At 36.9% G+C, this 27,612-nt stretch overlaps 1 protein-coding gene across 3 annotated transcripts in view; it reads left to right on the plus strand.

Annotated features, from left to right (window-relative positions):
• The window catches only part of ADAM22 (ADAM metallopeptidase domain 22), a 238,855-nt gene that overhangs the window by 203,218 nt on the left and 8,025 nt on the right, over positions 1 to 27,612 (plus strand). Inside the window, exons 24-29 of one of the 3 annotated variants that reach the window (XM_032643825.1) lie at positions 2,288 to 2,402; positions 4,795 to 4,885; positions 8,419 to 8,436; positions 17,452 to 17,552; positions 17,898 to 17,964; positions 22,518 to 22,604. In XM_032643825.1, the coding sequence (XP_032499716.1) occupies positions 2,288 to 2,402; positions 4,795 to 4,885; positions 8,419 to 8,436; positions 17,452 to 17,552; positions 17,898 to 17,964; positions 22,518 to 22,604 (479 nt within the window). Of the gene's footprint in view, positions 1 to 2,287; positions 2,403 to 4,794; positions 4,886 to 8,418; positions 8,437 to 17,451; positions 17,553 to 17,897; positions 17,965 to 20,189; positions 20,301 to 22,517; positions 22,605 to 27,612 lie in introns of all 3 variants that reach the window. The other 2 variants (XM_032643824.1, XM_032643826.1) reach the window with 2 other exon arrangements.

A 27,612-nucleotide genomic window follows, 5' to 3' on the forward strand; every position in this document is an offset into this window, starting at 1 on the left:
TTTTCTTTTTATTCTCCTTCTGGATTCTTTGCTTAAACTGGTTATACTATCCAGTTGAGGTAAAGGACCCCTGTCCTGGAATTGTAAGCCTTCAGTCCTGGTCATTCCATGTATATCCCTAAGGGATATGCCAAGAATTTCCTTAGGGAGGTATTAGTAATTGTTACTTTTTGCCAAAGGATAGGGACTCTGATGGCACAGGAGAATAGAGAAGACATATAGTAAGTTGTTCTGCTCCTATAAAGAGATCTGCTAAGTCTTCTTTCCTTAATAATGAAGAGGATGCTAGGGAGAGATGCTTTTTGGGGGGATGGGAGGAAAGAATAATGGAATTCTTTCTTGATCATTATGCTAATGAATAACTGTATCTTATTCATCTAGAAGTCCTGAGTGTGAAGCACAGTTGTGTCAATTAACTATTTGTTTAAGGAATGAGTAAATGAGTGATAGACACAAGTAAATCAGGTGGCAAATAGCATCCAATAATTTTTAATAATTATGCATAATTATTATAAAGGTTATAGTCTGTGTATTTTTAATATAACTCTGTATATGTGACAGAAATTAAAATGAGAAATACAGTAGATATTCTCTATATAGTATACATCATGTAGGTTAAGAGTATGGGCTTGGAATCAGTCTGAGTTTAAATCCCAGCTCTACTTCTTACTAACTGGGTGAGATTGGGCAAACTACTTAGCCTCTCTGTGACTCACTTTCTTCCTCTGTAAAATGGGAATAATAATATTGCCTAGTTTACAGGATTGTTGTGAAGAATCAATGAATTAACACCTGTAACTTATATGTAATACTTAAAACGATCCTTGTGACATAGTGAGTGTCCAATAACATTAGCTATGACTGGTTTTATTATGATCATCGTACATGGGTGTCACTGTTCTTGTCACTATGTCACTGGTGCTGTTGTATGATATGGAAACATACTTGGAGAAACCAGTTGGCCTCGTTATGGTCTGTTGAAAAGATAGTGGTGAAGTGGGGTCTCAAACCCAGGCCTTTTTTTTTCTTCCTGCATGTTTGTTAATCTGCAGAAATTTGCTAATCTGAATTAATTTGAAATCTGCACTTTGTTAATCATATTTTATAGTTACATTTAGATCTGCATGTATGTTGTCTTCTGGCAAATTCAAGCAGACAAAAGACAAACCTATCCAGTCAAAATCTGTCTCCTGAAGCGCTTCTCTGATCTTAACCCTAACTGAATTCTCTCCTACTTCTCACTCCTTTCAAAGTTGCTTTGAATCATAGGACCTTAGGTATAGATTCTGTTTCCTGGATGTATAAATGAAGACATTATTGTCTGATAATTTTTAAAAATTTGGTGCCATTTTATGTGAATTTTTTTCCTAGGTTCTGTTTGAGGGAATTCTCAGTTTCCATGACCCTGAGGTAGCTAATCTCTAGAGCTTGGGCTGAGGTGCCCAGGTTACGGTTTTGTGAAGCTTTCTTCTCAGACCACTGCAAAGCCTCAGGCCTCCCCTCCTCTTTGTCAGATTTCTCTTTATCTCATCTGCTTCCTAAAAGATGAATAAAATTTTGGTATAAAGATCCTTTCTTTAGAAGAAAGAAAACTTTAGGGACTTCCCTGGTGGCGCAGTGGTTAAGAATACGCCTGCTGGTGCAGGGGACACAGGTTCAAACCCTGGTCTGGGAAAATCCCACATGCCGTGGAGCAACTAGGCCCATGCACCACAACTGCTGAGCCCACACGCCGCAACTACTGAAGCCCATGCTCCTAGAGCCTGTGCTCCGCAACAAGAGAAGCCACCTCAGTGAGACGCCTGCACACTGCAACAAGGAGCAGCCCCCGCTCGCCGCAACTAGAGAGAGGCCCGCGCGCAGCAACAAAGAAAGACCCAACGCAGCCAAAAATAAATAAATTTATTTTAAAAGAAGAAGAAGAAGAAGAAAGAAACCTTTGTATTGGATAATTGGCAAATGATTATAATTCTGCTTAGTTTTTAAAATCTCCCTCATAAAATTTGAGTTAATGAAATTCAAACCAATCATTTCATTGATTTTTGTTTTAGACGTATAAATTCATTCCTCTGTTAAAATTCACTGTTCCCTCTGGGTCAACTGTTGATCTCTAGAAAATATTTTTTTAAGTACTTGAGTAAGATATAAAGTAGTAGTAGGAAGAAAGTACCAATAAATTTTGAGGCCCATCAAATTCTAGGCATATAATAATTAGAAATTAATGTTTATTTTTCATGCCTCTGCACCAGAGACTTGGCATTGACTCTAGATTGATTTTGGATTTCAGGTTTGCAGTAATGAGCTGAAGTGTGTGTGTAACAGACACTGGGTAGGTGAGGACTGCAGCACTTACTTCCCTTACAATGATGATGCAAAGGCTGGCATTACTCTGTCTGGCAATGGTAGGTACTTAATTTGGTCCCATTATGTTGTCGTTATGCACAAGGAAGGAGAAAACTGCCCTTCTGAAAGTTTCATTTCGATTACTCTTATATAACTCAAATATAAGTTAAATCCACATAATAATGAATTACAGTATACACTTGGGGCCCATATTATGAAACTGATTGTTTCCATTAACTTGTAATGATATGAAATATTGAATATAACTTAGTCACCTGATTTAGCTGGATTTTGTCCTATATCAGACGGAGATTTTCCAAGTATTGTACTCATTTGGTGCTGACAACAGACCCTACCATTTCTTTTCAATGAAGAAAGTAGTCAAAATTCTTAAGTGTCTGATTTTATATTTTATATATTTTATATGTTTATATATTGGGACTGAATAAATGAGGAAAAATTGGAATTGATTTTAAAATATTTTGTTGACTTTAATATTCTTTCTTAAAGAACCTCATCTATATTCAACTCCAGTTCTGTAGCCTGAACTGTAGGTAATTCTAGAAGTAGTAACCTTGGCCAAGGTGCCTGGAAGGGGTTCGACATGTGTAACAAACAGTGGGTGCAGTTCTAAAAGCTAGAGTGGCCCAAATGGAGAAGTAGAAATTAAATGCAGATAGATACCTTGGAGATGAATGTCCCCTTTTAAACTATTTTTATCATTTCGTTATTGAGTATTCTTCTGCATAAAATAATGCTGAAATCCTGACGTCCATTCACCTCCAAAGAATGAGAAAATGATTATTTTCATTCTAATCATCCATACAGGTTAAACATCTTAGCCAATGTGACTTTAATAATGAAACTCACAGAATGATTAGGGTTTTGGCATCCTCAGTCTTAGCAATAGTAGTGTGGTTCCGGCAGTTAATACAGAGATGAAGCTATTCACGTCCGTGGATTTAAGTAACTCGTCAAAAGTCATACCATTGCTTAGAAGTAATCAGGAATAGCATTCAGGTTTATTGATCCCTGTTAAATCTCTGGAAGCAAAGGAAGGGTAGACAGATAGGCTAGGTCTTAGAGTAGGAAAATCTCAATGTCCCGGGGTGCATCTGTACCCACCCATCCCCCAGAAGACCTGGGCAGAGTGGAGTTGGCCAGTCTCCTAGATGCCCGAGCCATGCTATCCCCCGTGACTACCGAGGGCTCCCAGATAGGGAGGCTGCCATTTCTGTCATGGGGAATTGGAATCTGCTCCAGTCACCCATGATTACTGACCTTTGATGTCCAGAAGGACTCCTCAGGAGTGCAGCAGACAATGAGATGTATGAGCTGCTCTGGGTGAGAGCCCTGAAATTTAACATGGGGTGTAAGTCATTATCAGCAAAACCGGTCTCCTGGTATCAGAGCCAGGCCTTTTCTGCTCTTGGGCTCTCACTTGCACTTGTTGTCCAGGCCTTTGACTCACTGGGCCGCTCTCACTGCTGTGATCCCTTAAGGATTGCAGCGCAGCCTGCCTGACAGTGGATGCTGCCAGACACAACAGTGCCATTGCCCAGTCCTGAGCTCCAGCCCTGCCCTGGCCTCCTGTTAGTCTGGTGTAGCCTCGCTCTCACACCTCACCAGCACCAACCTCCAGCTCACCAGACTCTATCTTACCTTTGGTTTTTCCTCCTCTAGGATGCCACAGCCATTACTGTCAAGACTGGGAACTACAGTCTTCTATCATCTACACCACCTGAGCCCTGATTCTGTTCATCTGTAGGCATGTTTTCCCCCTTTAGAAGCTTATATTTACGTAGACAAAATAAGGACCTTACACTGGTTGTCAAAATGGAGTGATAGGAACAACAGCATTTCTAGAATTTCTGAGAAAGAGGTCAGGGTCAAAAAGAACATGGATTTCTAAATATTCCTCCCCAGAGGATGCTATGCTATATGGTGATACAGTAGTATCACCCCTCCTTTCTTCCCCTTAACTTTACTCTTCTTTCTTTTAGTTCAATGACCTTATTATATTTTCCAGAAAAATACATGGAAAATAAAACTGTGCAAAACACACTTGGACAAGAATTAACAGGGAACATACAGAAATAACTATTTATTTTAAAAAAACAATTGATATGGATTGCTAAGTTATGGTCGATTTTTCTTCCCTTGAAAAATACCTACTTTTAATTTCAAGGTATATACGAATATCAGATCATTGTCATACACCTGAAAGTAATATAATGTTATGTGTCAGTTATATCTGAATAAATAAATAAAATTTGAAAAAAAAAGTTCTCTAAAATTAAAACTGTATAAAGAAAAAAATACCCACTTTTTAAAACAAATAATGTTATTAGTGTGATGATTACAGATCTGGAGAATAAAGTTCCTGAAAGAATTTTATATCAAAATTTCAATTATATACACTGATCTTCATTGTTTCTTTTTTCCCCCCAGGTGTTGCTGGTACCAATATTATAATAGGCATAATTGCTGGCACCATTTTAGTGCTGGCCCTCATATTAGGAATAACTGCATGGGGCTATAAGTAAGTGAAATGGCTCAGTATGTTACTGTCAAACTATACTTTAAAATATTTATCTAAACGAATTAAACATCTAGAAAGTTTTGTATCATTGGATAAATATACCTGCAGTGAAAATAAGTCTGGCTCAATATTCAATCAATGATTATTCTTGGCATGATTAGAGGTAATAATAATTTATCATTTTTTAGATTTTGAGATAACTCCCTTCTATTCTAAAAATACTGAGTATTTCTTAAAACCATTGCATGAAGTAAAATCAATCTAAATCATGTCTTATACAAAGGCCGTGTTGGTTTGCTCTTTAGTGATGCAGGTTCTCTTGACTTAAACCCGTTCCCCCAAATCTAGGCAAGATAGTGAATTAGAGAGCATAGCGCTTTAATAACAAAGGTCATATCAACAAGAACAACAGCAGGATCTGCTCCTGAGTGCTTTCACTGTGGCCATGCATCCTGCAAAGAGCAAAACCTCTCCACAGCCCGTATGAAGGAGGCATTGTTATTTGTTACATATGTGGGTGTTTTTGTGTGAAGAAAAAACTCCTCAGAGATGTAATTTGTTAAAATTGAAATTCAACTATAAGTTACAACTTTTAGAAACCTAATTCTTAAGCTTCAAAGTTCAACTTACAATTTTTTGGTTCTATTGATAAACTTGAAAAAGTTATACATTTTATAACTGTTGAATATTGGATCCCCTTAGCTAGGCATTTAGCTAAGTAAATGACTTCACACATTCCAAACTTATTTGTATACTTAATATGTTCATTTCCCTTTTTAAGTACTTCAATCTTATGATGTGAAAAATTTCGTTAGTATTCAAATAGCTTATTTATGTTTAATAAAGTAAAACTTAAATGTGACGAACCTTAAGTTTTTAAAATATTTCAAGTTAAAATCATAGTCCTACTGATCTCTGAAATGTTGTATCAGGTCCCCAGGCTTGGGGTGTTTCTCCATTTGGAAAGAAGTCCTGCAAATTTTGCTAGACTTTCTGCGTATTAGCCCATTTTATAGTTTTTTTTTTTTAATTCATAGATCAAATTTGGCTTACTAAAAGACTTGGGAATTAGACTTTTTTAGACTTTAAAATTACCCCAAACCTTTCAATAAACTAGGCATTATATAATCATTGGTTGCTGTTGTTGTTATTATTATTATTGCCCGACATGGTTTTCAGCCAACTGAATTAACAGAAACTTCCTTAAAAGTGTTTGTGGCTCTTGCTTGTTGTGAGATCAAAACCCAGAAAGTTTCTTTGGCTGAAAGGAGAGGGCAATTAGTTGACTGCCAGGATAAACTTTGTATGTTGTAAGTATTAAAATGCAGAAAGACATTTGTGCAAGGTTGTATTAACGAATAGCACAGACAGCAGGGTAAAGTTTAGCGTAATGTAGTTAACGTGGCATAGCACAGCGAAGGAGGGTACAGCATAGTGGTAATGCTTTGCCCTAATTAAATGGGTACCTAGCTCTGTACCAGCTCATAGATACTCAGTACCTATATGCCTTTTTAATGTGCAGTGCGTTAGGCACATTGCATACTTACATTTGCACAGGCTGATTTCAGCATAGCACTTGGAGTATAAAATTACATGTCTGAAAGGAAGGCTTTTCTGTATATATATTGTTTGAGCTCTTCTCACACCTCAGGTGAATTAGCCCCATCTTGGAGTCACACTATTTCCTTGACTTCCCTGATACAAGACTTATGTAGTAATTGCCGTCACAACCTTGCTGTTTTGAAGTAGTTCAGTGGTTTCATTTGGTCATGTGAGAGGGAAAGCAAAATTGTTAGTTCTGTGATTTTCTGCCACCTACTGATGCAAATTGATATTTCATGGTTACAATTTTGGAAAAAATTACCCTTTCAGAAATATGAAACCTAAACATCTACTCCTACTGCTAATGAAATTACCTGTGTCTGTTTGTTTTAATGATTAGAATGAAAAGTACTTCTTTCTGTATATCATTTCTTAGTTTTATGATATTTAAGTGGTTTCACTTTTTTCATTTCTGAATGTATGTACTTTGCAGATTATTAAGGAAAAAGACAAACCTTGTTCATACCACAGTATTCTCTTCATAAATAATTTGAACCTGACTGATGAAAGTTTTAGTGTTACTAAATTTATTCAAATATGTGTAAAAATAGAATAAGGATGTAGAAATTTTAATACACGAATTAAATTCATGAATATGCTGTTTCACATATTCTATTTCAAATTCCAAAATGAATTTAGGACCTGAGAACTCATTTTTTCATTAATCCTTCCAATTAAACTTTCTACCCCTTCTCCAAGCCTTGGGGGAATGGCAGGAATAGGAAATGAGGAATACTCATTTGGAACTGGTGGACCACTCAGGTAATCAGATTGAGACAATAAAAAGTAAAACATGTTGAATAGAAAGATTTTGGCTTATTTTTCTCTTCTATCTTATGGTTTCAGGAATGAAAAATATTAAGTATCAAATTGGCACTTTTACTCTCATGAACTCATTATTAAATGAGATAGACAGTGCATGGAATAGATTGGCAGGTGAAAGTGCTACAAACGAAATCCATATGGAAACATTAGCCTTGATCTTGGAGGAAGGAGCCTACTGCTCAGTTGCTTGACCTTCCAACACGTCTTCAAAATATTAACACCTAATTAGGTCATGATAGAAAGTTTTAAATGGACTTTTTTGATTTGAAAGTTAAAAATCATTGGCACCTCACTACCACACTCTCTAGAACACATTTTTGTTTCAGAATGGTTTATTCTGAAACTAATGCAATTTTATTTTAGGAGATGGCCAAATAAAAAACAGAGACTTTGAACAAAGTGTTTCCAATGTAGCTTTCAGTGAAGCTTCAGTGAATAAGTAGTGATGACTTGGGAGGTCCATAACAGCTGTGAATTCTATTATTATTCTTGTGTACGATAAATTAATTACCTGTTTAGCTGTTATGATAACTAATTTATCATACACAAAATGTTCTTGTGTTCAGTTATGTTTTCCTATTTGAAATTCTTAGGAAGAGCTTAGTTTGGGGTATGTATTCCAAAAAGAATGATTGTAATTTTTATTTGTATGAAAACATAGTTAATATATATAAGTAACTTGACTAATTTCCTGATTTAAATCAATGTACATGTCTGAAAACCTCTATTTGAAATAGGGTTGACTTTAGGGCATTACTAAATGTTTAATATACAATTGACATTGAGGAAACAATTACTTTTTAATAACTGAAGCTTTATGCTTTTAAACAATGGTTACTTGAAGATATTGTCACTAACCCTTTGGTGTCACTTCCTTGAAAGACGAAGTGAAATTTATGTGTGTGTGTGTGTGTGTGTGTGTGTGTGTGAGAGAGGGAGACTGTGTTTTTATTCCCCATTTTAATTCTGCAATTAGAAATTCTAGTGGAGACCTTTCAACGAATGCTAGAGCTCTTATGTTTACTGGTCTCTCTTAATGTACTTTTGTAGGTAACTAATTCTCTCTCTCTCTCTCTCTCTCTCTCTCTCTTCTTGTCCATAAAAAGAAACTATCGAGAACAGAGGTATGTGATGAGAATAATCTGAACATAGAACTGAAAACTGAAAGGTTTAAATCCTGTTAGCATCTTTGGAATTCGTACATACAGTTGTAAATCAAGTTCACTTTGTTTTTATGCTGTAATGGTCATAAACTAATCTTGATTTTTCATGACCTTGAAATGATAATTTTAGTAATGTTGCTGTGGAATGTATTAATTTAAAATAGATCTGTCATTATTTAGTTTTAATGGTTCTGTCATCCAACAATACTATAATTAATAGTTCTTATTTGTGTTACTTTTATAGTAATATATATTTGGAGTTGATTTTTTTTTCCTACCTAAAACAAAATTCCTTTATGTTAAGGTGTCACCTTTGTTTACATTGGTTGATTGGCTTTTGTTCATGTTTATAACACCCTTATTACCTAACACTTTCTGAGGGAACTTATTTTTTGTTACTGTTGTTATATTAGTAACTTTCATTCATAAATGATAAAATTTATACGGGCACAGTGCTGTGGTCAGGAGAACGTCTTGGCATTTGAAGAGTCTGTTTTATCGCTGCATAAGAAAATATTTTTTTGTATGGATTAGGTAATTGCACAGGTAGTGAAAGAAATAATTTGCATAGTTAGAATCTCTGATTGCCCAGTGCACTTTTTTTTTTTTAAATAAAAAAGCCCCTAAAGTCAGGCACTCCACTCATCATAACCTTAAAATCTATGTTTAACCAGCAGTGTAAAAAGAGATACAAAGCATTCATGTAGTCCTGTAAGACTTGCCTGTTTTTTCTAAATCTAAATTAGCCCATATTGGGGTACATCCTTCACTTTTTACACTTAAAAAATTATGAATACTATTAGCTATTGATATAAAAAATTAAAATATCCTGGAAATTGATAATCTAGACCATATCACATGGTACTAGTTTTGTACTCAGGATACCTATGCAGGTTCCTAACTTACTTACCTTTTCCAACTGTTCCATTAAATGCCTGAGGCATATTAGGAATAAGACATAATAAATGTGGTGACACTTTTTCAGGACCCAGCCACGGCTTTAATTATTTTTCAGAAACTAGAACTTTAAACTTGTTCTATTTCTTTCTATGTTGTAATTTAAAATCCCTGTAAGGTTTTATCCGTAAGAGGTACCTACAGGGTACCCATTGAGATCCTGATCAGTTAGCCATAGATATTAGAAAATATTGACCTTGCCCTGGAGTAACTGACTTCTACCATTAGTGGAGAAAGTAAAATTGAAAGAAAATTAATGAAATTTAAAAAAACCACAAAACACTAGACTTCTTTGTGACCCGTTTTAAACTCTTGTGTCCAAAAAGACTGGAGAAGAGCTGGAGCTATTTATGCTTTCTGTTGGGTAGAAGTTGATCAGCCATATCAGAAGTGTAAGTTTGGTGGCTTTCTTCAGTGAAAAATAAAATCAGAATACCAAGATCAAAAACTGATGATTTAGCTCCATTTCCATAGGAATTAAGGCTATCATGTAATTTAATATTGCTGACTATATAAAAAGGAAAGCACAGTGTCCCAAATAAGTAACGTAAGCAAAGCTGTTATGGTGCTCTAAGATGTGTTCTCACCAGGGATATTCTCCAGAATAAAGTAAGTGCCCACACTACAAAAAATGATAAATATGTAAACCTGTGCACCAATTTCCTATTCTAACTAAATATATGCATAGGTACAGTTAAGAAAAATTTTATGCTAGAAATCTCTTTTTTGTGCCTGATGTAATTTCATGCCTCCTGGTGTTACTGAGTCACCATTTCATCAGTCTGGCCACTCTGTTGGAGTCTAGTGCATATTTTGAGAGTTGTCACATTTCAGCAGATATAATTTTTTATATTTTGCTATGTTTCAGCACAACCTTTATTTGTTTATTTTTGCCCTTGTCCATAGCTAATGAATCTCAGGGTTGTATAATAATTCTTAAAATGGAGAAACAGCAAGGAAGGGACTTTAGATCAGGAAGTTGTGAGTGTATAAATATCTTCTGAAGGGTTGTCCTTTTTTAGAATATATGTTAGTGGTTATAGAGAATGTGGTAAGGCCAATGGACCAAAGCATGCATTAGGAAATTTACAATCTTGTGAAAATATCTGAAGATATTCCAGTAAAGATGTGCTCAATTCCAAAGGGTGCTAGGGAGTAGAAATAAGAATTTTGAGTTTTGAGTTAAATTAAGTTTTCCTCTGAGGTTCCATGGTGGGAGGACCAATTGAAAAAGAATCAGAAATCCACTTGCTAGTATGTGGTCTTGGGAAACCATTTAAACTTACCTCAACTCTAAAAACAGACAAAAGTTCTTTGTAATCTGTGAAGCATTCTAGTAAGGAAAGTTATTAATGTGTGGTCTCTGAAGACTTTGCATTTCTCTAATCTTCAAATGAAAGAGGTAGGTAGGTATGGCTGTCCTCAAAGAGGAAAGCAGCATTCCTGACATGAGTAAGGCCTGTACTTGCTGGTATGAAAGCATTGGTGAACATATGGGTTTGCTTTGACATTGAATGCATATTAAGTATGTAGCCACTTCTCAGATTCTTATTGATGATACAGTGGCTCAGAAATGCCAAACTGAACATAACTTTCAAATTACTGGAAACGTCAGGCAAGTAATTCTGTGAAGAAACCTGATAACCTGGTAAATTTTCCCACCAGAGAATGTGTCCTCAAGGTTTTCTTTATATTGAAGGAATGTGTGATAGGTTTAATTTCATGTCTGGCAAAAAGATGAGAAGGAAACCCATTTTTTTGTTTGTTTGTTTACCAACTGCCTAGTAAAAAATAGAAGTCCGATTCTGGGAGACAGAATGCCATACATGAACGGTATCACTTTAAATTTGCCAGTGTCATCTTGTGAAGGGTAGGACCATGGGACTGTGGAGCCATGGAGAATTCTTAGATGTCGTATAGTTGGAAGGACGGCTATTGATTATTTACCTTAAAATCTCCAGGAACGAAGACCTCCATAATTTTTTTTCAGTTGATGCTATTGTTTCTATTTTACCATAATTGCTTTAGGACTTAGCAGCTGTGTACTTTGTAACAAGAATTAGAAATTTGAATTTTGGTTTTCAGGCAGGTTTGCAAATAGCAATAGGATAAGAAAACATTCATTAAACTTGGATTTATAAAGCATCCACATTCCTCAATGTTCTCTTCCTTTGTCTGAAATGAACATACATCACTGAACATACATAATGTGAATTAGAATAAATAATTAGATCATGTCTTCCTGATCCATATCTTAAGCAGAAACCCCCTTTCCCATTTCTTTTCTCTCTCTCACCTGTTTTAGCCACTTTACTTTCTGCTTGTGAGCCTCCCTCCTTATTTTTTCAAGCCTTTCTTAGTTTTTTTTAAATACTATTATTATTTCAGTGATACTCATGCATCCGTCAGTGTGACTTAGTACACATTACACAATATTTCTTCAAACAGAAAAGTAACAATTCCAATAGCAGACAGCCCAGACACCTACAAAGCTTTGGAGAAATGGCTCCTTCAGCATTAAGGTTAAGACTTAATTTTTTTCATTGTAATCTCATTTTGAGTATGTGTAAGGACTATTAAGTTAAATATCATGGTTCAGTGGACTCTTTAAGGAAACATTAGACTTCCCTCATAACAGGAATCCTTTCTGAGGAAAAAGAATTTAGTTAAATAAGCTTTTATTTTCTTTTGGTCATTATTTATAAAAGAAATTCATATATATGTCTAAAATATTTGCATGTGATATTGGAAATATGAGGTAATTTTTCCATTATAAAACTTAGCATTGGTCAGGCCACCTAATTCCAAAATTCTATTGAAACTAGCAAAATTTAGGAAGAAAACTATAAAGACTAGAAAAATAAATTCAATTTTAACAAATTTAAAGCTATTACTTAGTTGGTCATTTATGATCTTTTATAATAAATGATGAAATGGTATTTTATTGATCGCGGGGACCTGATACTCTCTATCTTCACTAAAGGTTAATCAAGAAGAAATAGGTTTGTAATAATATGTAATTGGATATTGAAAAAAGAATAAATTTCTGGACAGTGAAGGATGTTAAGTATTATTCTTAAAAGATCTTTAACGAAGTTCCTCATCTATTATTAACATTTTAATGCATTTATTGTGTGAAGAAAGTTACATGCATTCCTTGTGGCATTTTAAGGAGAATGCAGAGTAGTTTCTTTATTTTGGAGACTTCACAGTAGAGATAGATAGGAATCTAATCTGCCTGGGATGATAAAAGCAAGGCCATACCCCCAGAGTTCATTGAACTTAAACTTTCCTTTCAACCCTTTGACTGAAGCCCATAGTTTATGATATGTTTAGCATTTAGGACGTTTGTGCACAGTGTAAAAGATGACAGTGGACTGCAGAGAAATGACATTGAAGGACTGGTAAAATGTGCTTAGGTAAAACAGACAAACAAACAAATGAACAAAAAATTTAAAAAAACACCATCCATTGCGAGAGGCAGTTCGTTTAATCCTGCAGTCTTAGCTAGGTGAGCCCTCGGTAAGTGCCCGAATGTCAGAACCATGTAAAGAGAGAGTAGTTTGGGGGATAGATTAGTGGGCAAGATCAAGTGTAGTCAGAACTTATCTTTATTTAATTTGAATTTAGTGAGGCACATCTCATCAGTTTATAAAGATTATCATTAAAGGTAATAGTGACAGAAATGACTTGTTAGCCATAAGGATTATTATTGGAAATGTAATGTTGATAGGATGTTCTTTGGCATTCTTGTATAAATATTAATATGATACAAAAGGGAATTTTCCTACCTGAGGCAACTTACAGAATTTTGATTTTATTGAGAGCATTTTTCAAAGAATTGATAGAGTATTTTACTGATAATCAGAGGCAAGACAGAAAATATGATTCCAGAGATTTAAAGAGCTCTTGCATAAGCAGATATATCATTTGTCCTGTGTTATTAACACTATAAATATGGGGAAATTGCGTTGTTTTTCCTATAAAATTAATGTTTCATAATACACTGGGAAAAAGAAAGATTATAATTATGAGCTGAAGTCACTTAAAGGGTTAAAAATATTTTGAAGGAATATGTATCAAAGAATTATAGGTAAAATCAATCTTACATACAAGTCTAATGAGAAATTTGATTTCTTTAAAGGGGAGGAGTAGATTTAATCACACAAATTAATATAGGTGCTTTGTATCAGTTGAACAATTTTATTTGTAGAGATGTGTGAATATATAGCATTGAAAGAGTATAAGAGAGCATATTCAGTCATTCGAAAGAATGAATGACCAAGCATTTTAAACATTTAAAACAATGTGGTAGTTGGCATAAGCAAGGAAACAGCCGAAACATTTTAGGGATTGAATTTAGCATCAGCAAGTAACTATGACTAGTGTAGTAACTAAGGGAAAAATAAATAGGAAGAGGCGTTAGCAAATGTAGGCCTTTGTTGAAGACCTAGTTAAGTACAGCTCTGTTTAAAATTCTCAGTCCAACACTAGTTTGTACCACCTCCAACTTTAGTGCTGAATGGAACCAAATCAAGTTTGAGGTGCAGTTGTTTGTCTGGGGGCCATGCACTGGCAAAGGATCAGATTAGCTACCAAGGTAGGAGGGTTGACCAGGCGGTCCTATCTAAAGTTTTCTACCCTGTTCCCTTAGGAGAAGTAATAAAAATCTGTTCCAATCTTAGTTAATTCAAACTCAGAGTGAGTGGGGTCAGTAATAGTGCAGACTATGTAGATTTTCCCTTGTTGGAGATGAAGAATGGAGATCACCCACCAGCCACCTATAAGTATCTCCCTCTAGTCTCAACAAGAATTCTGTTATTTTTTCAACCCTTTCTTCCTTTTGCTAAATTACCTTCCTTTACACATTCTAGTGTGCAGTTATAGAATTACATTTTTGATTGCCCTTTGAATCTCTTTCAATTATATTTCTGTTACATGAACAGTGAGGCTCCAGATTGAACAGAAAACTCGAATAAGAATTTATTTGGATTAAATTATAGAACATAGTTTAGAAATCAATCAGTTCTTTTAAGACCAAATCAAGGTTACATTATATAATATTTAGAAATTATGAATAGTTTACTCACCACAGTGAGAAAAACGATGCCTTATCTGGGCAAGGACTGTCTGTCTCAACATGTCTCCTTCAGCACCAGGTTTTTTTGTGTGTCTTTTTTTTTTTTTTTTTTTTTAAGACAAAACAGCAGTTCACATCTCTAAGTGTAATGAAGTTACAGTGAAAAACCTCATCTTTTCCTGTATTTCCCCTGAAGCAAGGATTTGTTCATCCAGACTGTAAAGACTTCAGTGATTGCATTTCTGACCTCTACAGTTAGAATGACTTTAACTTGTCACATTTATTAATAATCTTACATGTTGTTATAGACTTGATTCATGGAGCTCATTATCCCTACCTCTTTTTTCCTAAAATACTATTTGTATATGTCTGTGCTCATGTGTGTGTCTTGTTTTCTGACTCTGAAATGTTTATTATGCCTTAGACAGTTACCCCAGGGAGATTATGTAAAAGAGCCTGGAGATGGCGACTCTTTTTATAGCGACATTCCTCCTGGAGTGAGCACAAACTCAGCATCTAGTTCTAAGAAGAGGTCTGCTTTTCTGTCGCATTTTCAGATTTCTACCTGTTCCATCACACATTATTCCATTAGTCAGAACATTTCATTATTTTGCAGCAGGTTTGATTACTTCTTCCTTCTTTCTTGAATGTTAAAAAAAAATAGTATCCTTTGTTCTTTGATTACTCTACTTCAAAATGCCATATGCTCAGAACCACTGGTTTAACAAATCAGGCCAGAAATCCAAACAAAACAAAACTAAGCAAATAACAACCCTAAATCTATATAGAAACCCCAGGGTTTTTCAATCTTGCTCTTATACTGCCTAAGAAACAACACATAGTATTTTATCGTATTTTAAATGGTGAGCTTTATGTCATGCTTGGTAGTCAAAGAAAAAGGTTACTGTCACGCTTCAATAAAAGCAGTTGTTAAAATAAATTGGTAATATAATGCTGCATTGAATATTTTTTTAATTTTAAATTTATCAAGCTAAGCTTGGTGTGAAAAAAAAAGATTGCTTCTCTGTGAATCATATATTTGAATATTACGATTTTGCCTTTCATTCCTGGAATGACTAATTCTAGACTTTATAACTTAGAGCTTGGTTGCCAAATTAATTTAAGCATATTTAATGTTTGCCTGAGTTTTATAACAGTCCAAATGGGCTTAATATATTATTTATATGTCTTAAACTTGGATGCTGTATTCTTGCTCTAGGATCTTAAGGTGTATAAGACCATTTAAAATTCTGCATGCTTTATAACTGCTTAATAAAATAAGCTGACAGAAGAAATAAATAGTTGGAATGTTCTAGGAAATGAGACCTACATTCACATTGAAAAAAGCTAAAGTATTCCTGTGGAAGAGTTTCTTTAAACTTATTGGTAGGGGTGTAATATATAGAAAAAAAGACTTGATAGCCCCCGGCATAACTTTGGACACAGTAGTTACTTTGTAGACTGAAAGGGAAATTGCTAGTTTATTGAGAAGAAACATGATCTCTTCTGGAGTTCTAAATAGAGTAAATACTCTGTAAAAATTCTGCAGTGGATCTCACTCTTTATAAACATCAGGAAAAAGAATAGAAGGAATTAGTGAGATCTGGGAACTCTCTGTGGAACTGTCCTCAGCATGAAGGATGTTTTTACTCAAATAACATAGCCTAAAGCAAAAGTAAAATGATTAGTTTCTGCATAAGGAGTACAGTTCTATAGTAGGATGTTCAAAATGTTTATTCTTTTAATTTATTGGGGAGTTTTTGGCTAAGAGAATAAGATTTACTTAAATTCTCTCACTATATAATTATTTTCTTGGTCAAGTATTTACTTTTAAATTAAATAATATGGTAAAGAAGTGTAGAAATCAATGAATTCCAGCAGAATTTCTGTTGTTCTTTTGTACAAAATAGGAGTCATTCTATACTTAGCAAATGGTGTTGAAAAATCTAGGGAATTATGTAATAATTGTGCTAAGTTCCATTTATTTTCATTCGTCTGTAGAAAGTTCCTTTTAAAATAGACATTGTTAGCAATTAACTGGTTTGATACGTGGAAAAGATTTAAAGTCCAGTGCTATTTTCTAAAGTACTTCAAGAAGAGCTTAAAATATCAATTTGAATCATTACCAGATTTTAGCAAAGTCTCAATGGGTTTTGACTTTTAAACAGTTAAGTATTGTACCAAATTATGTGACTCCTCCTAAGTATATGTAGTTTGTCAAAATGCTTTTCTTATGTGGTACAAGGTGGGTATGTAAATTTTGCTTCTTGTAGACAATTCATTTAAAGATGGCAGGACACAAAGAGCAGAAGGTCTTAACGGTACATGGACTTTGTGAGAGACACCTCCATGATAAACATCTGACTCATTTCAGTTATTGGACATTTAACCAACAGTGTCATGTTTGGGGGGAACATATTTGTGGAGAAAAATGCCAATTCTCAGAAAATAATTTTGTTGTTTAAGAAAACCTAAATATTACTTTGATAAAGGCAGGTTCAATTGAGCAAATCTTAATGAAATCTCTTGGAAGTCCATGTTCTCATAATATTTGAATGGAAGCCATTGCTTTACAATTAAGAAACATCTATGGTGGGACCCCATTATAACTCTGTTGCGTGGGTTATGTAACCGAAATATGTAGTGAATTTGCTATGTATGGTTCTTGGGAATGGAATTGGCTTGCCTTGCATCCTGATACTTTTCAATTACAAACTCTTGTAATGGGGTTCCATTGTATTTGACTTTTCTTAAATTGAATGTTGTGTAATTCTGCCTTCTTCATGAAGACTTTCATGTTCTCTTCATTCTTTCATTTCAGATTTTTTCTTTCTTGATTTATTTTAATGCACAGTAATGCTTAGAAATGTTGCTTTACTGATTTCAAAACATTCATTTGATTATATTTTTGAACAATATATATATATTTTCCATTTCAGGTCAAATGGACTCTCTCATTCTTGGAGTGAAAGGATTCCAGACACAAAACATATTTCGGACATCTGTGAAAATGGGCGACCTCGCAGTAACTCTTGGCAAGGTATAGGGCAGCATTCTGAACCCATCTGTCCACATAACCTAAAGTCCATATTTTGTGGTTCCTGGTTGTAAAGACTTGTTCTTTTTTGTTAGGTCTTAAGCTCTTCTCCCAACAGAGAGGAGGGCATTTATTATGAGAGAATCCAGTTCTTTTTTCTTGGATGGGGAATGATGGGATTTGGTAGCACCAGCTCACTGGACACATTGAGAAGGCTGCCCAATGCTCTAACGTCCTCTGTTCTGGGCTGGTGCTGGTTGTGAATTGCACCCACTTGAAATCCCGTAATTAAACACACAGTGATTGTTTTATTTATATTCAAATCTAGCCATAAACCATCTTTTTCAGGTAACCTGGGAAGCAACAGAAAGAAAATCAGAGGCAAAAGATTTAGACCTCGGTCTAATTCAACTGAGTAAGTCTGAACCTCTAATGGAAAAAGACACTCCAAGGTCCTGTGCAATTAGTGTGAAAAGTTAATTAACCAGATCATCAAAGAACTGTAAACCATGCCTCTTGGTCTTGGTTTTGTCTTTTTAATTCTTTTTTTTTTTTTGCCGTTTTAAAATTAACCATGGCTTTTCTCTTTTACATAGGCATCTCCGCAACTGTGCCCAAACCAATACTCCTTGATAGTGGGGGTCTCACCCTCGCTGCAGGCTTTGTCCTCCAGTAACCTGCCATTGTGGTGTTTCAGTTCCGTTTGAAGGGAATTTTGATAACATTCCTTTCTTCTCATCACCCGGGGGTCCAGCCATTTAGAGGGGTCACCCTTCCTCTTCCCAGTATTCACACAACCTAGAAGCATCAGGGGAAGATTCCCACTGTACTAGAGCATGAGAACTGCTCACAGTGTGAAACCACCGCTCCAAGGGCTTCATGGCTGCCATCTAAGCATTCTCTCAGACTACTGGAATATGGTTCCCTTTTAAATTTTCCTTCTGAGGACATTTAAAAGGGCATTTACCTAAACTTGCTCTTTAACGGAATCATTGTCACTAAATGCAACACTATCCATTTTAAATGATAGCCACACTTTTTTTTTTTTTATAGTGGAGATAGGGTCAGCAGTTACATTTAAAGTCATTTATAATGAAGTAAACACCATACACTTTTTTTGTTTGTTTCTCCACTTAAGAAAGTTCAAGCAAAACCAAGCTTCCTGCAACCTTTATCTCCCATCATGGAATAAAACACATCCTTAGTTTCCTTGTGGACCTTGCCACCTGGTTTTAATTAACTGTACTCTTTGCACCCACCTAAAAAAAAAATTTTTTTTTTTTACTTATTTCTCACTGCAGTGCTAGTGATGATTCCCTGCATCTCTATTGCTTCTTCGTGCCTTAATACTTAAAAAAGTCTGAATAGCAGATATTTGTTAACCGCTTGTCAGAAACTCACGTTAGCTTTTCCATCATATACCCTGCCTTTTTCAGTCCAGGACAATAACATTGCCCTGAAATTTGGAGCTTCCTGCTGATGGTATTGTCTTGTAAGTGGCTTGTCAAAGTTTACTAGAGGATACTTTACCTTAGGAACAATAGATAGGTTCCAGTGATACCACTGCATGGTCCAGACTGGCATCATAGAACTCCATCACAAATAACTAATCCGTTAGAGTTTATCTTATACATCCCCAAAGCGCTTGAATGCTTTAGGGCTCATTGTGGATAAACTCTTCTTGGAATGTTGTTTGATTTGTTTTGCATGAGGTCACCTGGTAAGAGCTTCTTAGCTTATCTCAGTTGCTCACAAGAGTACAGGTAAAACTGCAGAATGTCCTTCAGAACTTCCTTTGTGTACTGTTTAGTGTTCTAACAGTATTTCCTATAACAAGGCTTTGAAAACTCTTAAGTGAACAACAACCAAATATCCAATATTGTATTAAAGCTATGAGTTTAGGACCCAAGGAACACTTGGTGTTTAGCAACATTTTCTAGCATAATCACTTATTTTTTTTTAAAAAAATTACGTATCATGTAACAAATATTATGATCTATAGATGCCCCTTGAGAAATCTTGCCTGTGAGATAATTATGACATTTAATAAGACATTATAATGAAGTCATCTTTATGAAGAAGTGTTCAGGACTCTCAGATTTTTCAGACTTTCAGATTTGGTTACATGACTCATGTAACCTAAATGGAGCCAAGTCCGTGAAGCTGATCACTGTTCTCACATTCTCACACACCTTATTGGTCGGACACTATGTTTTATTTTGTTTTTCTTAAAAGAAATCCTAATACACAGCATATCAAGAATTATGTCGACAGGTTTTTAAAATACTTTCCGTATTTGTTAAATAATCCCATTTGCTTCTGATATAGCAGTATCACTTGTGTAATTATAAGAGGAGCAGAATGACCATGGACAAACATCTCTTTAAAAATTTTTTTTAGATAATGAGGTATTATCGGGTCCATTATTTCAACATTCCCTTTAGTATCTCATCATCCCAAAGGATGATGAAACATCAGGACATGAATGAAACCATGCCCCACAAATGCATACTCTGCTATAAAATGTCCTTGTTTATTGTACTGTTTTTCCACTCAAAGTTTTGCATCTTCCTCACTGTTGTACATGATGTAAAGAAAGTTTTTGGCTTAGACTTTGTATTATATATTGTGTTTTTACAGGAGGGAGCCCCAAGCACCTGAGCCTGGGCACTCCCTCGCCCAGACAGTCCCATCCCAAGGCATAAACCCAGGGGGCTCTGACAGCCCCCAGACAGGGAGTCTGGATCACAGGTCAGTCTCCACCTGCCCCTTCATTTTGGGCTGCCACTTAATCTGCCTCCAAGTCCCTTCCTTGGCTGAGAACAGGGTCATTTGATCTGTGACTGACCCCCGGCGTCTGCTCGGAGGTGGTCCTGGTCCAGCCAGCATCAGCTAATTTTCCTCTGCCTTTCCATCCTGGAGAACACAGAGAGCTCTCCTCTCCTGTCGAACGCATTTTTTTTTTTTTTTTTTTGCATGTTGCGCTACAAGCCAAGTCAAGCCACGTAGGCAGATGTATCACAGTTTGATGAAATCCCATCACTCCAGTCAGCACTACCTAGAGATGTTAGGAGGCCCACTGTGAAGACACTTTCATGGGCACATCCCCAGAGGGAACTACAGTGGAGAGCTCTCTTCAGTGACCTCTAGTGAAGTGATCACAGCTTTCTGAGATGTTCCCAGACAGAGAGAGAAAGGTCCACCATGTGCAAGTCAGGCCATGTAGCTGTAGGTTTCCTGGAACATCCATGGCTGTCCCTTAGAGCTTCTGAGATTGACAGTGAAAGGAACACATGTCTCCTCCTAGAAGTGGCCGACTGCCTGTGGGTGACTCAGTTTGCTGTGCGGCTGTGTTTCACCCGGTAACAGCTGCATGGGCTTTTTCTATGGTTTTCCCCAGGCCAGAGCATTCACTAGCCTTTATGTGTGGCTGCACTTGCTTTTTGACTTTTTTCTTTTTGTTCAGAGTCTCAGTGGAAATCTTTATGCAAGTTTTAATTGGCTATCTCTGTCAAAAGCACAAGTTGGCAATGATTGTGGCTAAAGGCAAAAAGAAGTGCGAGTTGTTCTCAAGTCAGGGGACACTGTCTTAGCAAAAATGGTCGTGTAAGCATGAAAAACAATCAAGCCCTTCTCTCAGGAGGGAACTCGTGATGTTATTTTGTGGCGTACATTGGTTATAGCTAACAAGTTGAGGGAAATCACTATGGAAAATAATCTAATTTTGTTTGTTTAACTGTGGAAATGTATCTTGATTTAAATGTATCTACTAACTAAAACTAAATATGGAGGAAAGAAGCAGACTTTAACCACAAAAAAAGCAGTGTTTTTTATCACTTTCCCTGGTTTGTTTCCAAATAACTTTAAAAGTTTTATGGAGCTCGAATCTTTATTGTCTATAGCATCTCTAGAAGTTACCTTTTAAATGAGAAAACTCAGTAAAACCTCCAAATTCTTCCATGAGTGAATTTGTTGAAACTGTATTTATTTGACAAGGGCATATTCTAAGAGAATGTGATTTTGCTTGGCTCCCAGGGTAAAAATCAAAAGAAACTGAAAAAAACCAAAAAAACCCCAAAAAACCCTTGCACTCATAATTTTACTGCCTTTAACATTTTTCTTTATGCAGTAATTCTGATGGAGACTTTGGCCAGATCCATCAGGGAAATGTTAACTAAGGTTGTTGTTATCCTCTGGCAGTCACTCCTTAGTGATCAGACACTTGGAAGGCAACCTGTGAGAGCCATTTCCTACTGGAAACATGAGTGTGGAGTGCACAAAGGGGAGGAAGGGACATCGCAGCTGCACCTAAGTTACTAAACCCACCTTCAAGAACATGGAGGCCTCTTGGGACCACACTTACCGTGTGCTGGGGCTCCAGGATCAGAAGAGTGGGTCCCTTTCTGCTCCTTATAGAGCCAGCTGGGTCACCTTTCTCGTTGACTCCTGCTTGGGATCTGCTCTCAGGAGTGAGACAGAGGCCGTGTAAAATCTTTCCTTTCATATTGGAAAGAGAACGTGGCCCCTTTTAATTGCTCTTGGGGTGTTATATTCCCAAACACCAGGTTGGAATTGCAGCCATCTGAATATTCTCAAAAAGGCCCATTATCATTTGAAAACCAAGAAGCCAAATGAGTGGTGGCCTGGAAAAAGCCACTTTGGAGGTGGGTGAATGGGACTGCTGACAGATCTCTGAGAGAGAGCTTCTGATCCACTTTGGGAAACCACTGGAAAGGCTTTCCCTGAAAGGTTGAATGCATTCTAGAATGCCTTGAGCCTTGTTGTAGCTGAGTTTATTGCCATGTCATTGTACAGACTGCCTCATAATCACCCAGCATCCATCCTGGTTTATTTGCCATAGTCATTAGTGTTTGGAGGGTGAAGAACATCCTTGCTAAGCTTGTGCTGTGTATTTTCAGATTTTCTATCTTGTTCTGCTTTCTTTGTTCCTTCCATTGCTTTCTGCAGGTATTTAAACCCATGGTTCAAAAGAGACTATAATGTAGCTAAGTGGGTAGAAGATGTGAATAAAAACACTGAAGGACCATACTTTAGGTATTTTATAAATTAATTTTATATCCTTTTCAAACTCTCCCAGCACATTCAAATACTGTAGTGTGACTGGCTCTCTATCTTGTATCTCCCAATACAAGTTCCCATAGGTGGAAAGGGTCCTTGTTTATTTGCTGCCTTTTGATCTCTGTTTTTGGCTTCGTGAGCAAGTCTAGTTCTTTTCTGAACGTTTCAAATGAAGCCATTTGAAAGGGTTGCCATTTAGTGCATGTCCCTATCCCCATCTTGAGCTTTTTAGTAGCTTTCTCTTCATGCTATGCTATGTAGTGTTCTATGGGCATGAAACATACTTTCCACTAATAAAGAAGCACTATTAACCCGAACAATTTAATTTCTAGAATCTAGCGGTTTCATAATGCATCTTTCCTATTACTGCCTGAAGAGTGCATAGTGCATACAAAAACTCAAGGAAAAACGTGAAAAGAAACCATATGAAATGTGGTGGAATTTTACTTTGAGTAAAAACACTGCTTTGATGGAACTTGAAAATTGTTAAGATAATATTGACCACACGAGAGTGTGTGGAATGATTTAGGCTTTATTTGTTCAGTACAACCATTTGCTATCAGAGAAGGCTATGCTGGAAAAGGGTTTTACAGATTCTCAAAAAAGCATCTCAAGGAATTTTTTATTCCAGTAAGAATGTCGTTGTCTTACCCTTCAGATAGAACAGGAAACAGCTCAGAAACACGATCTTGATTCACAAAAGAGCAGACAGAATACTCCTACATTTTAGAAACTAGCAAATTTACTCAGTTCACTGCAGCTCGTGTAACATTAGAGGTCAGAGAGAATTTCCACGGCTCTTAATGGCATTTTTTTCACTCTTTATAATATCAAACTGACTTCCTAGATGTAAACATCGACTTTATATCTGACTACTTTGTGGACAACTAATGTAAAGAAGCCATATAGACTCAATTACTACCTCTTCTGAACATAACTTCAACAATAAGCTTTCAGATTACTTATTACCATGACTTGGGTCAGCATTTATCAGATATCAAAATATGTATGTGTTTTTAACTCTCAGCACCCATATAAGGTGGACTTTCTCTTCCAGTGTACCATTTAGTTTAGACATGTATAGTTTGAGAAAATGATTAGACCTACCTGCGTTTTAATTTGATCCATACATTTGCATATAACCCAAGGGAAGCATAACCCCTGCCTGCTCACAAAAATACCTCCTGCTTTTATACCCCATCTTTCCCTCCTGCCCTGCCCCTCTGCTAATACCACTTTCGCACTGAACCTCATATACATACACTCACATTCAAACATCCCACCCTCACCTGTAGCTCCCAAGATGGCCAGCGTCAGGAAGACAGGTAAGATGATTTTGAATGTTATTTGGAATCTTGGCTCACCTGCAGTCCTATTTCTCTTTTCTCTTTTCCTCAGGCTTGTGGGCAGATTATAATTTGTATTAGCCGTGGAACCAAAACACAATGACTTTGGTCCCTTATGGGGTAGGGCTTATATACCTAAATGGACTTAGCATTTTGCAGCAGTAATTTGTGAAATGGTACTCCGGAAGAGTTGATTCACCTCCCTGGGTAAGCTGAGTAGTTTATGTGGCTCCCAGAGAAGAGTTCACATTTCTTAAAACCAGCCCCCAGGTCTGCCCAGAAGCTGCATGACTAAATGTAATTTGGATGGGGAAATGCTTCAGCTCCCCCAGGTGCACGTGCAAAGCTGCAAGGGCAATTGTAGAGGGTTCCTTTATCTCCTCTTGTAATATGAGATGTTGGTCCTACAGTGGACAGTCATAGGAAGAATTCCTTATTAAAAATCCATATTTATGTTTAAAGGCTAGATATAATTCAGAGGAGGGTTACAAGTTAACTGTCATTTTGGGGTTAATAAGGGTTATGCCTGAAAGACTTGGAAATCAACATAGAATTTTTGTGGAAGTGGTGAATAATTGAGGTATCCCAGGGCTTGCAACGCAATGATTCTAACGCAACAGAGTGAATTTCATCCACTGTCTGTCCACACCAAGCCTCATGTAGGAAGCACAGAGCATCCACACCTTGGCTTATGCTCTGCCAGCCCTATGGTTAAGCTCAGGTCTGCTTCATCTGCCGCCAGGTCATTCAGGGCTACCTCTCCTGCCAAAACCACCAATGAGGGCAAAGGTCACTTTATTAATCACCCACGGGGTGTGGGGTTTGTGGCATCCTTATCAAAATGCAATGTGGGGACTTTGCAGAAAACTGGTCCGAAATACTGCCCAGCATTAAAAAAAAAAAAAAAAAAATTGTATCCATATCACTATGAAGAGCAAAGCAAATGCCAAAAGATTTTGAGCGATCAGAGTGCCTCACTTGGGCTCCCTTACCCAGTTCTCATAGGACAGCATTTGCTCAAATTGTTGTCAATATATATTCAGATCATCACAAAGGAGCAGGTGAGGTCAGAGTGAGAGCATTATCTTCTCATACCTAGATCCTGGGGGCAGTTCTGTTGGTGACAGTGCTTTACAAGCTCTTAGAAGGTTTCTTTACTATTGGGTATTGTCCACTGGATTACTCACTTCATCAGTGGTTTGTGAGTTCTCTTCCATGATCTTGTGGAAATGCAGTAACTCTGGAAAGAAACTAATGATAATACCTGTCTGAGTGCCTGCATTGTTCCTTTATTTCTCACAACATCATGAGATGTAGGCATTCTTATTCCCTTTCTATGAAGCAAAAGAGTAACTCGAGATAGCATAGCCAGTAAGTGTCAGAACCCGAATTACAAGCCTGGCTCTGACTCCAAAATCTCTTCTTTTTCCATCAGACTACTATAAAATTTGCACATGAGCACAGCTGAGTGAATAGGTGGTAGGCGTGTGTCCCACGTGTGTGACTGGCCTGGTTTTTGCCTGTTCTGGGGGACAGAAGTGAGATTGGCCTTGCCTATCTACAGAAGGCAAACCCAGGAGGTCTGATGTAGCCCCAAGACACACCACAATCCATTGGCACAGGGACGTACCTTCACTGTGTAATTCTAAGTGGCACCCACTATGGTTATTACGGTTTTTAAAAACGCAGTAATGATAACGGTTAGCATTTGTCCAAAATTTACTTTGTAAGTGAATGAGCTGAGCTGGTGCCTGGTTTTCAGTGGAAGCCAGATTGGAACCACCAACCAAGTAGCCAAGGTCAGAAAAGAACCTGGAGGTGGTTTTGAAGAAATGTCTTTCGTAGACATTTGTGAAATATGAAGTTTGTTTTCCCTAAACTGATTTACCCTGCCTTGTTCTCTACTCTTATTTTGACGCCTGCTCTGGTGCTGCCCATCCCCCCAAGATAATTCCCTTGATGCTGTCACACACTACCCAACCTCACACCTGATGCCCCTTGCTCCTACTAAACTGTGCTGCTTGGTTTCTCTTCCCATTAGGGTCCAAAGTGTCAGTTAAACTAGTGTGTTAGTGTGAGAAGTAGTAAATGTGCAGTTTCTGTGGGGTTCTGGAGGACACCACTATGTTTTTTTTTTAAAAAAAAACTCATCGGCTTTGGCCAGGGAAAGCTATTTGAGGGGAAGACTGGACTTCCAGCACCCTCACTGGAATGGCCCTGTATGTATACAAAGCTGGTCACTTGGACCCATGGCCGAGTGAATGGCTGGCATGACTTTGAAGCTATAAGCCATATACCTCATCCTATGGACACCCACACACACTGCAGAGAATGAAAAAGAGGACTCAGTTTGTACGATCCCCTAAAGTAAACAAGATTTAGCTGTTTGCATACCTGACTCGTTTTTCTGAACATGGATATCTTATCAGTAGTGATTAGGCTAAAATCCAAACCCAGGTTAATATCCCTAGTTTTAGAAAGATATACTTAAATCTTTACATACAAAAGTATGTGCTCATTCTACACATACTGAATTTGTTTCCTAAAGATCATCGTCCTATTTGAAATGTCTTCCTAAAATTGAAAATAATCATGAATTTCTGAATTAGAAAAAGATGTGGTAGTACATTGCTTTAATAGTACTTAAAAAAAAAATAGTACTTTAGAGGATTTGAAGTACTTACATTCTAAGTTCCACCCACCTGCTCCACGATGGATAGCATTAATACGGCAGAGGTCAAACAGCTGCAATATTGTGACAGTTCACATTAAGGAGTGAACATTTCTGCACAGAGGAAACATTAGGAATTACAGATTTAAAGTAAACTGAATCACTCTTGAGTCTTAAAATTGAGCCAAATCTCAGGGTTTGTAGGAAAAATTGTTTTCAAATCTTAGCTTGAATTTAGTGTCCATAAAATAGAAACTGATTTGAAAACTACAGCAGAACCAGAGCAAAGAATGATATATGGATAGGATCGGAAATTTAAAATCAGGGAGAAAAGGACATCTTCATTTGGTGCAGACAGTACGGTAACTAGATCTCCCCCCTACAGAAGGCTACCACACCACAAGCACTCGCAGGCTGAGTCAGTCGCTTACAGCAGATGCAATGCACCCCACTGAAATAGGTCCCTGTGCTTCAGCATGGCGGTGCCACCAGTTCAGTGATGTGGTCATTACCGCCTCGCACCAGGAATTGAGGAGTCATGGATGTGCAGTGGTGACATTTGTGAATGGGTAGCTACTGCCGAATTATCATGTTTATTTTTCATTGACACAGTGTAGATCGAGGCTTTTCACTCTCAGCTGTTTTTTTTTCACTTTAAAGACAAAATAGCAGGTACGGTCTCTTCCAGTGCGCTCTGCTTAGTCACAAATATTACCACTGTGCATGCAGAATCAAACAAGAACAGCACAATGCACCAAGAGCTTATGCAGATCTTTCATATGGAATATCTGTCTCCATGATGAGAAACACATGTTATCCCAATAGGAAGAGTTTTGTTGTTGTGTTTGGTTTTAGTTTTAGTAAAATTCCAGCCATTAAAGTGTTGCCACCCTTATTGACATGACAGGTATACCCTACATGAGTTACCAAGGTCTATGTCTATGGCTTAGAATCCTCCCCTATACAG

This window comes from Phocoena sinus, chromosome 9, assembly GCF_008692025.1.
Source record: "Phocoena sinus isolate mPhoSin1 chromosome 9, mPhoSin1.pri, whole genome shotgun sequence".
NCBI lineage: Eukaryota > Metazoa > Chordata > Mammalia > Artiodactyla > Phocoenidae > Phocoena > Phocoena sinus.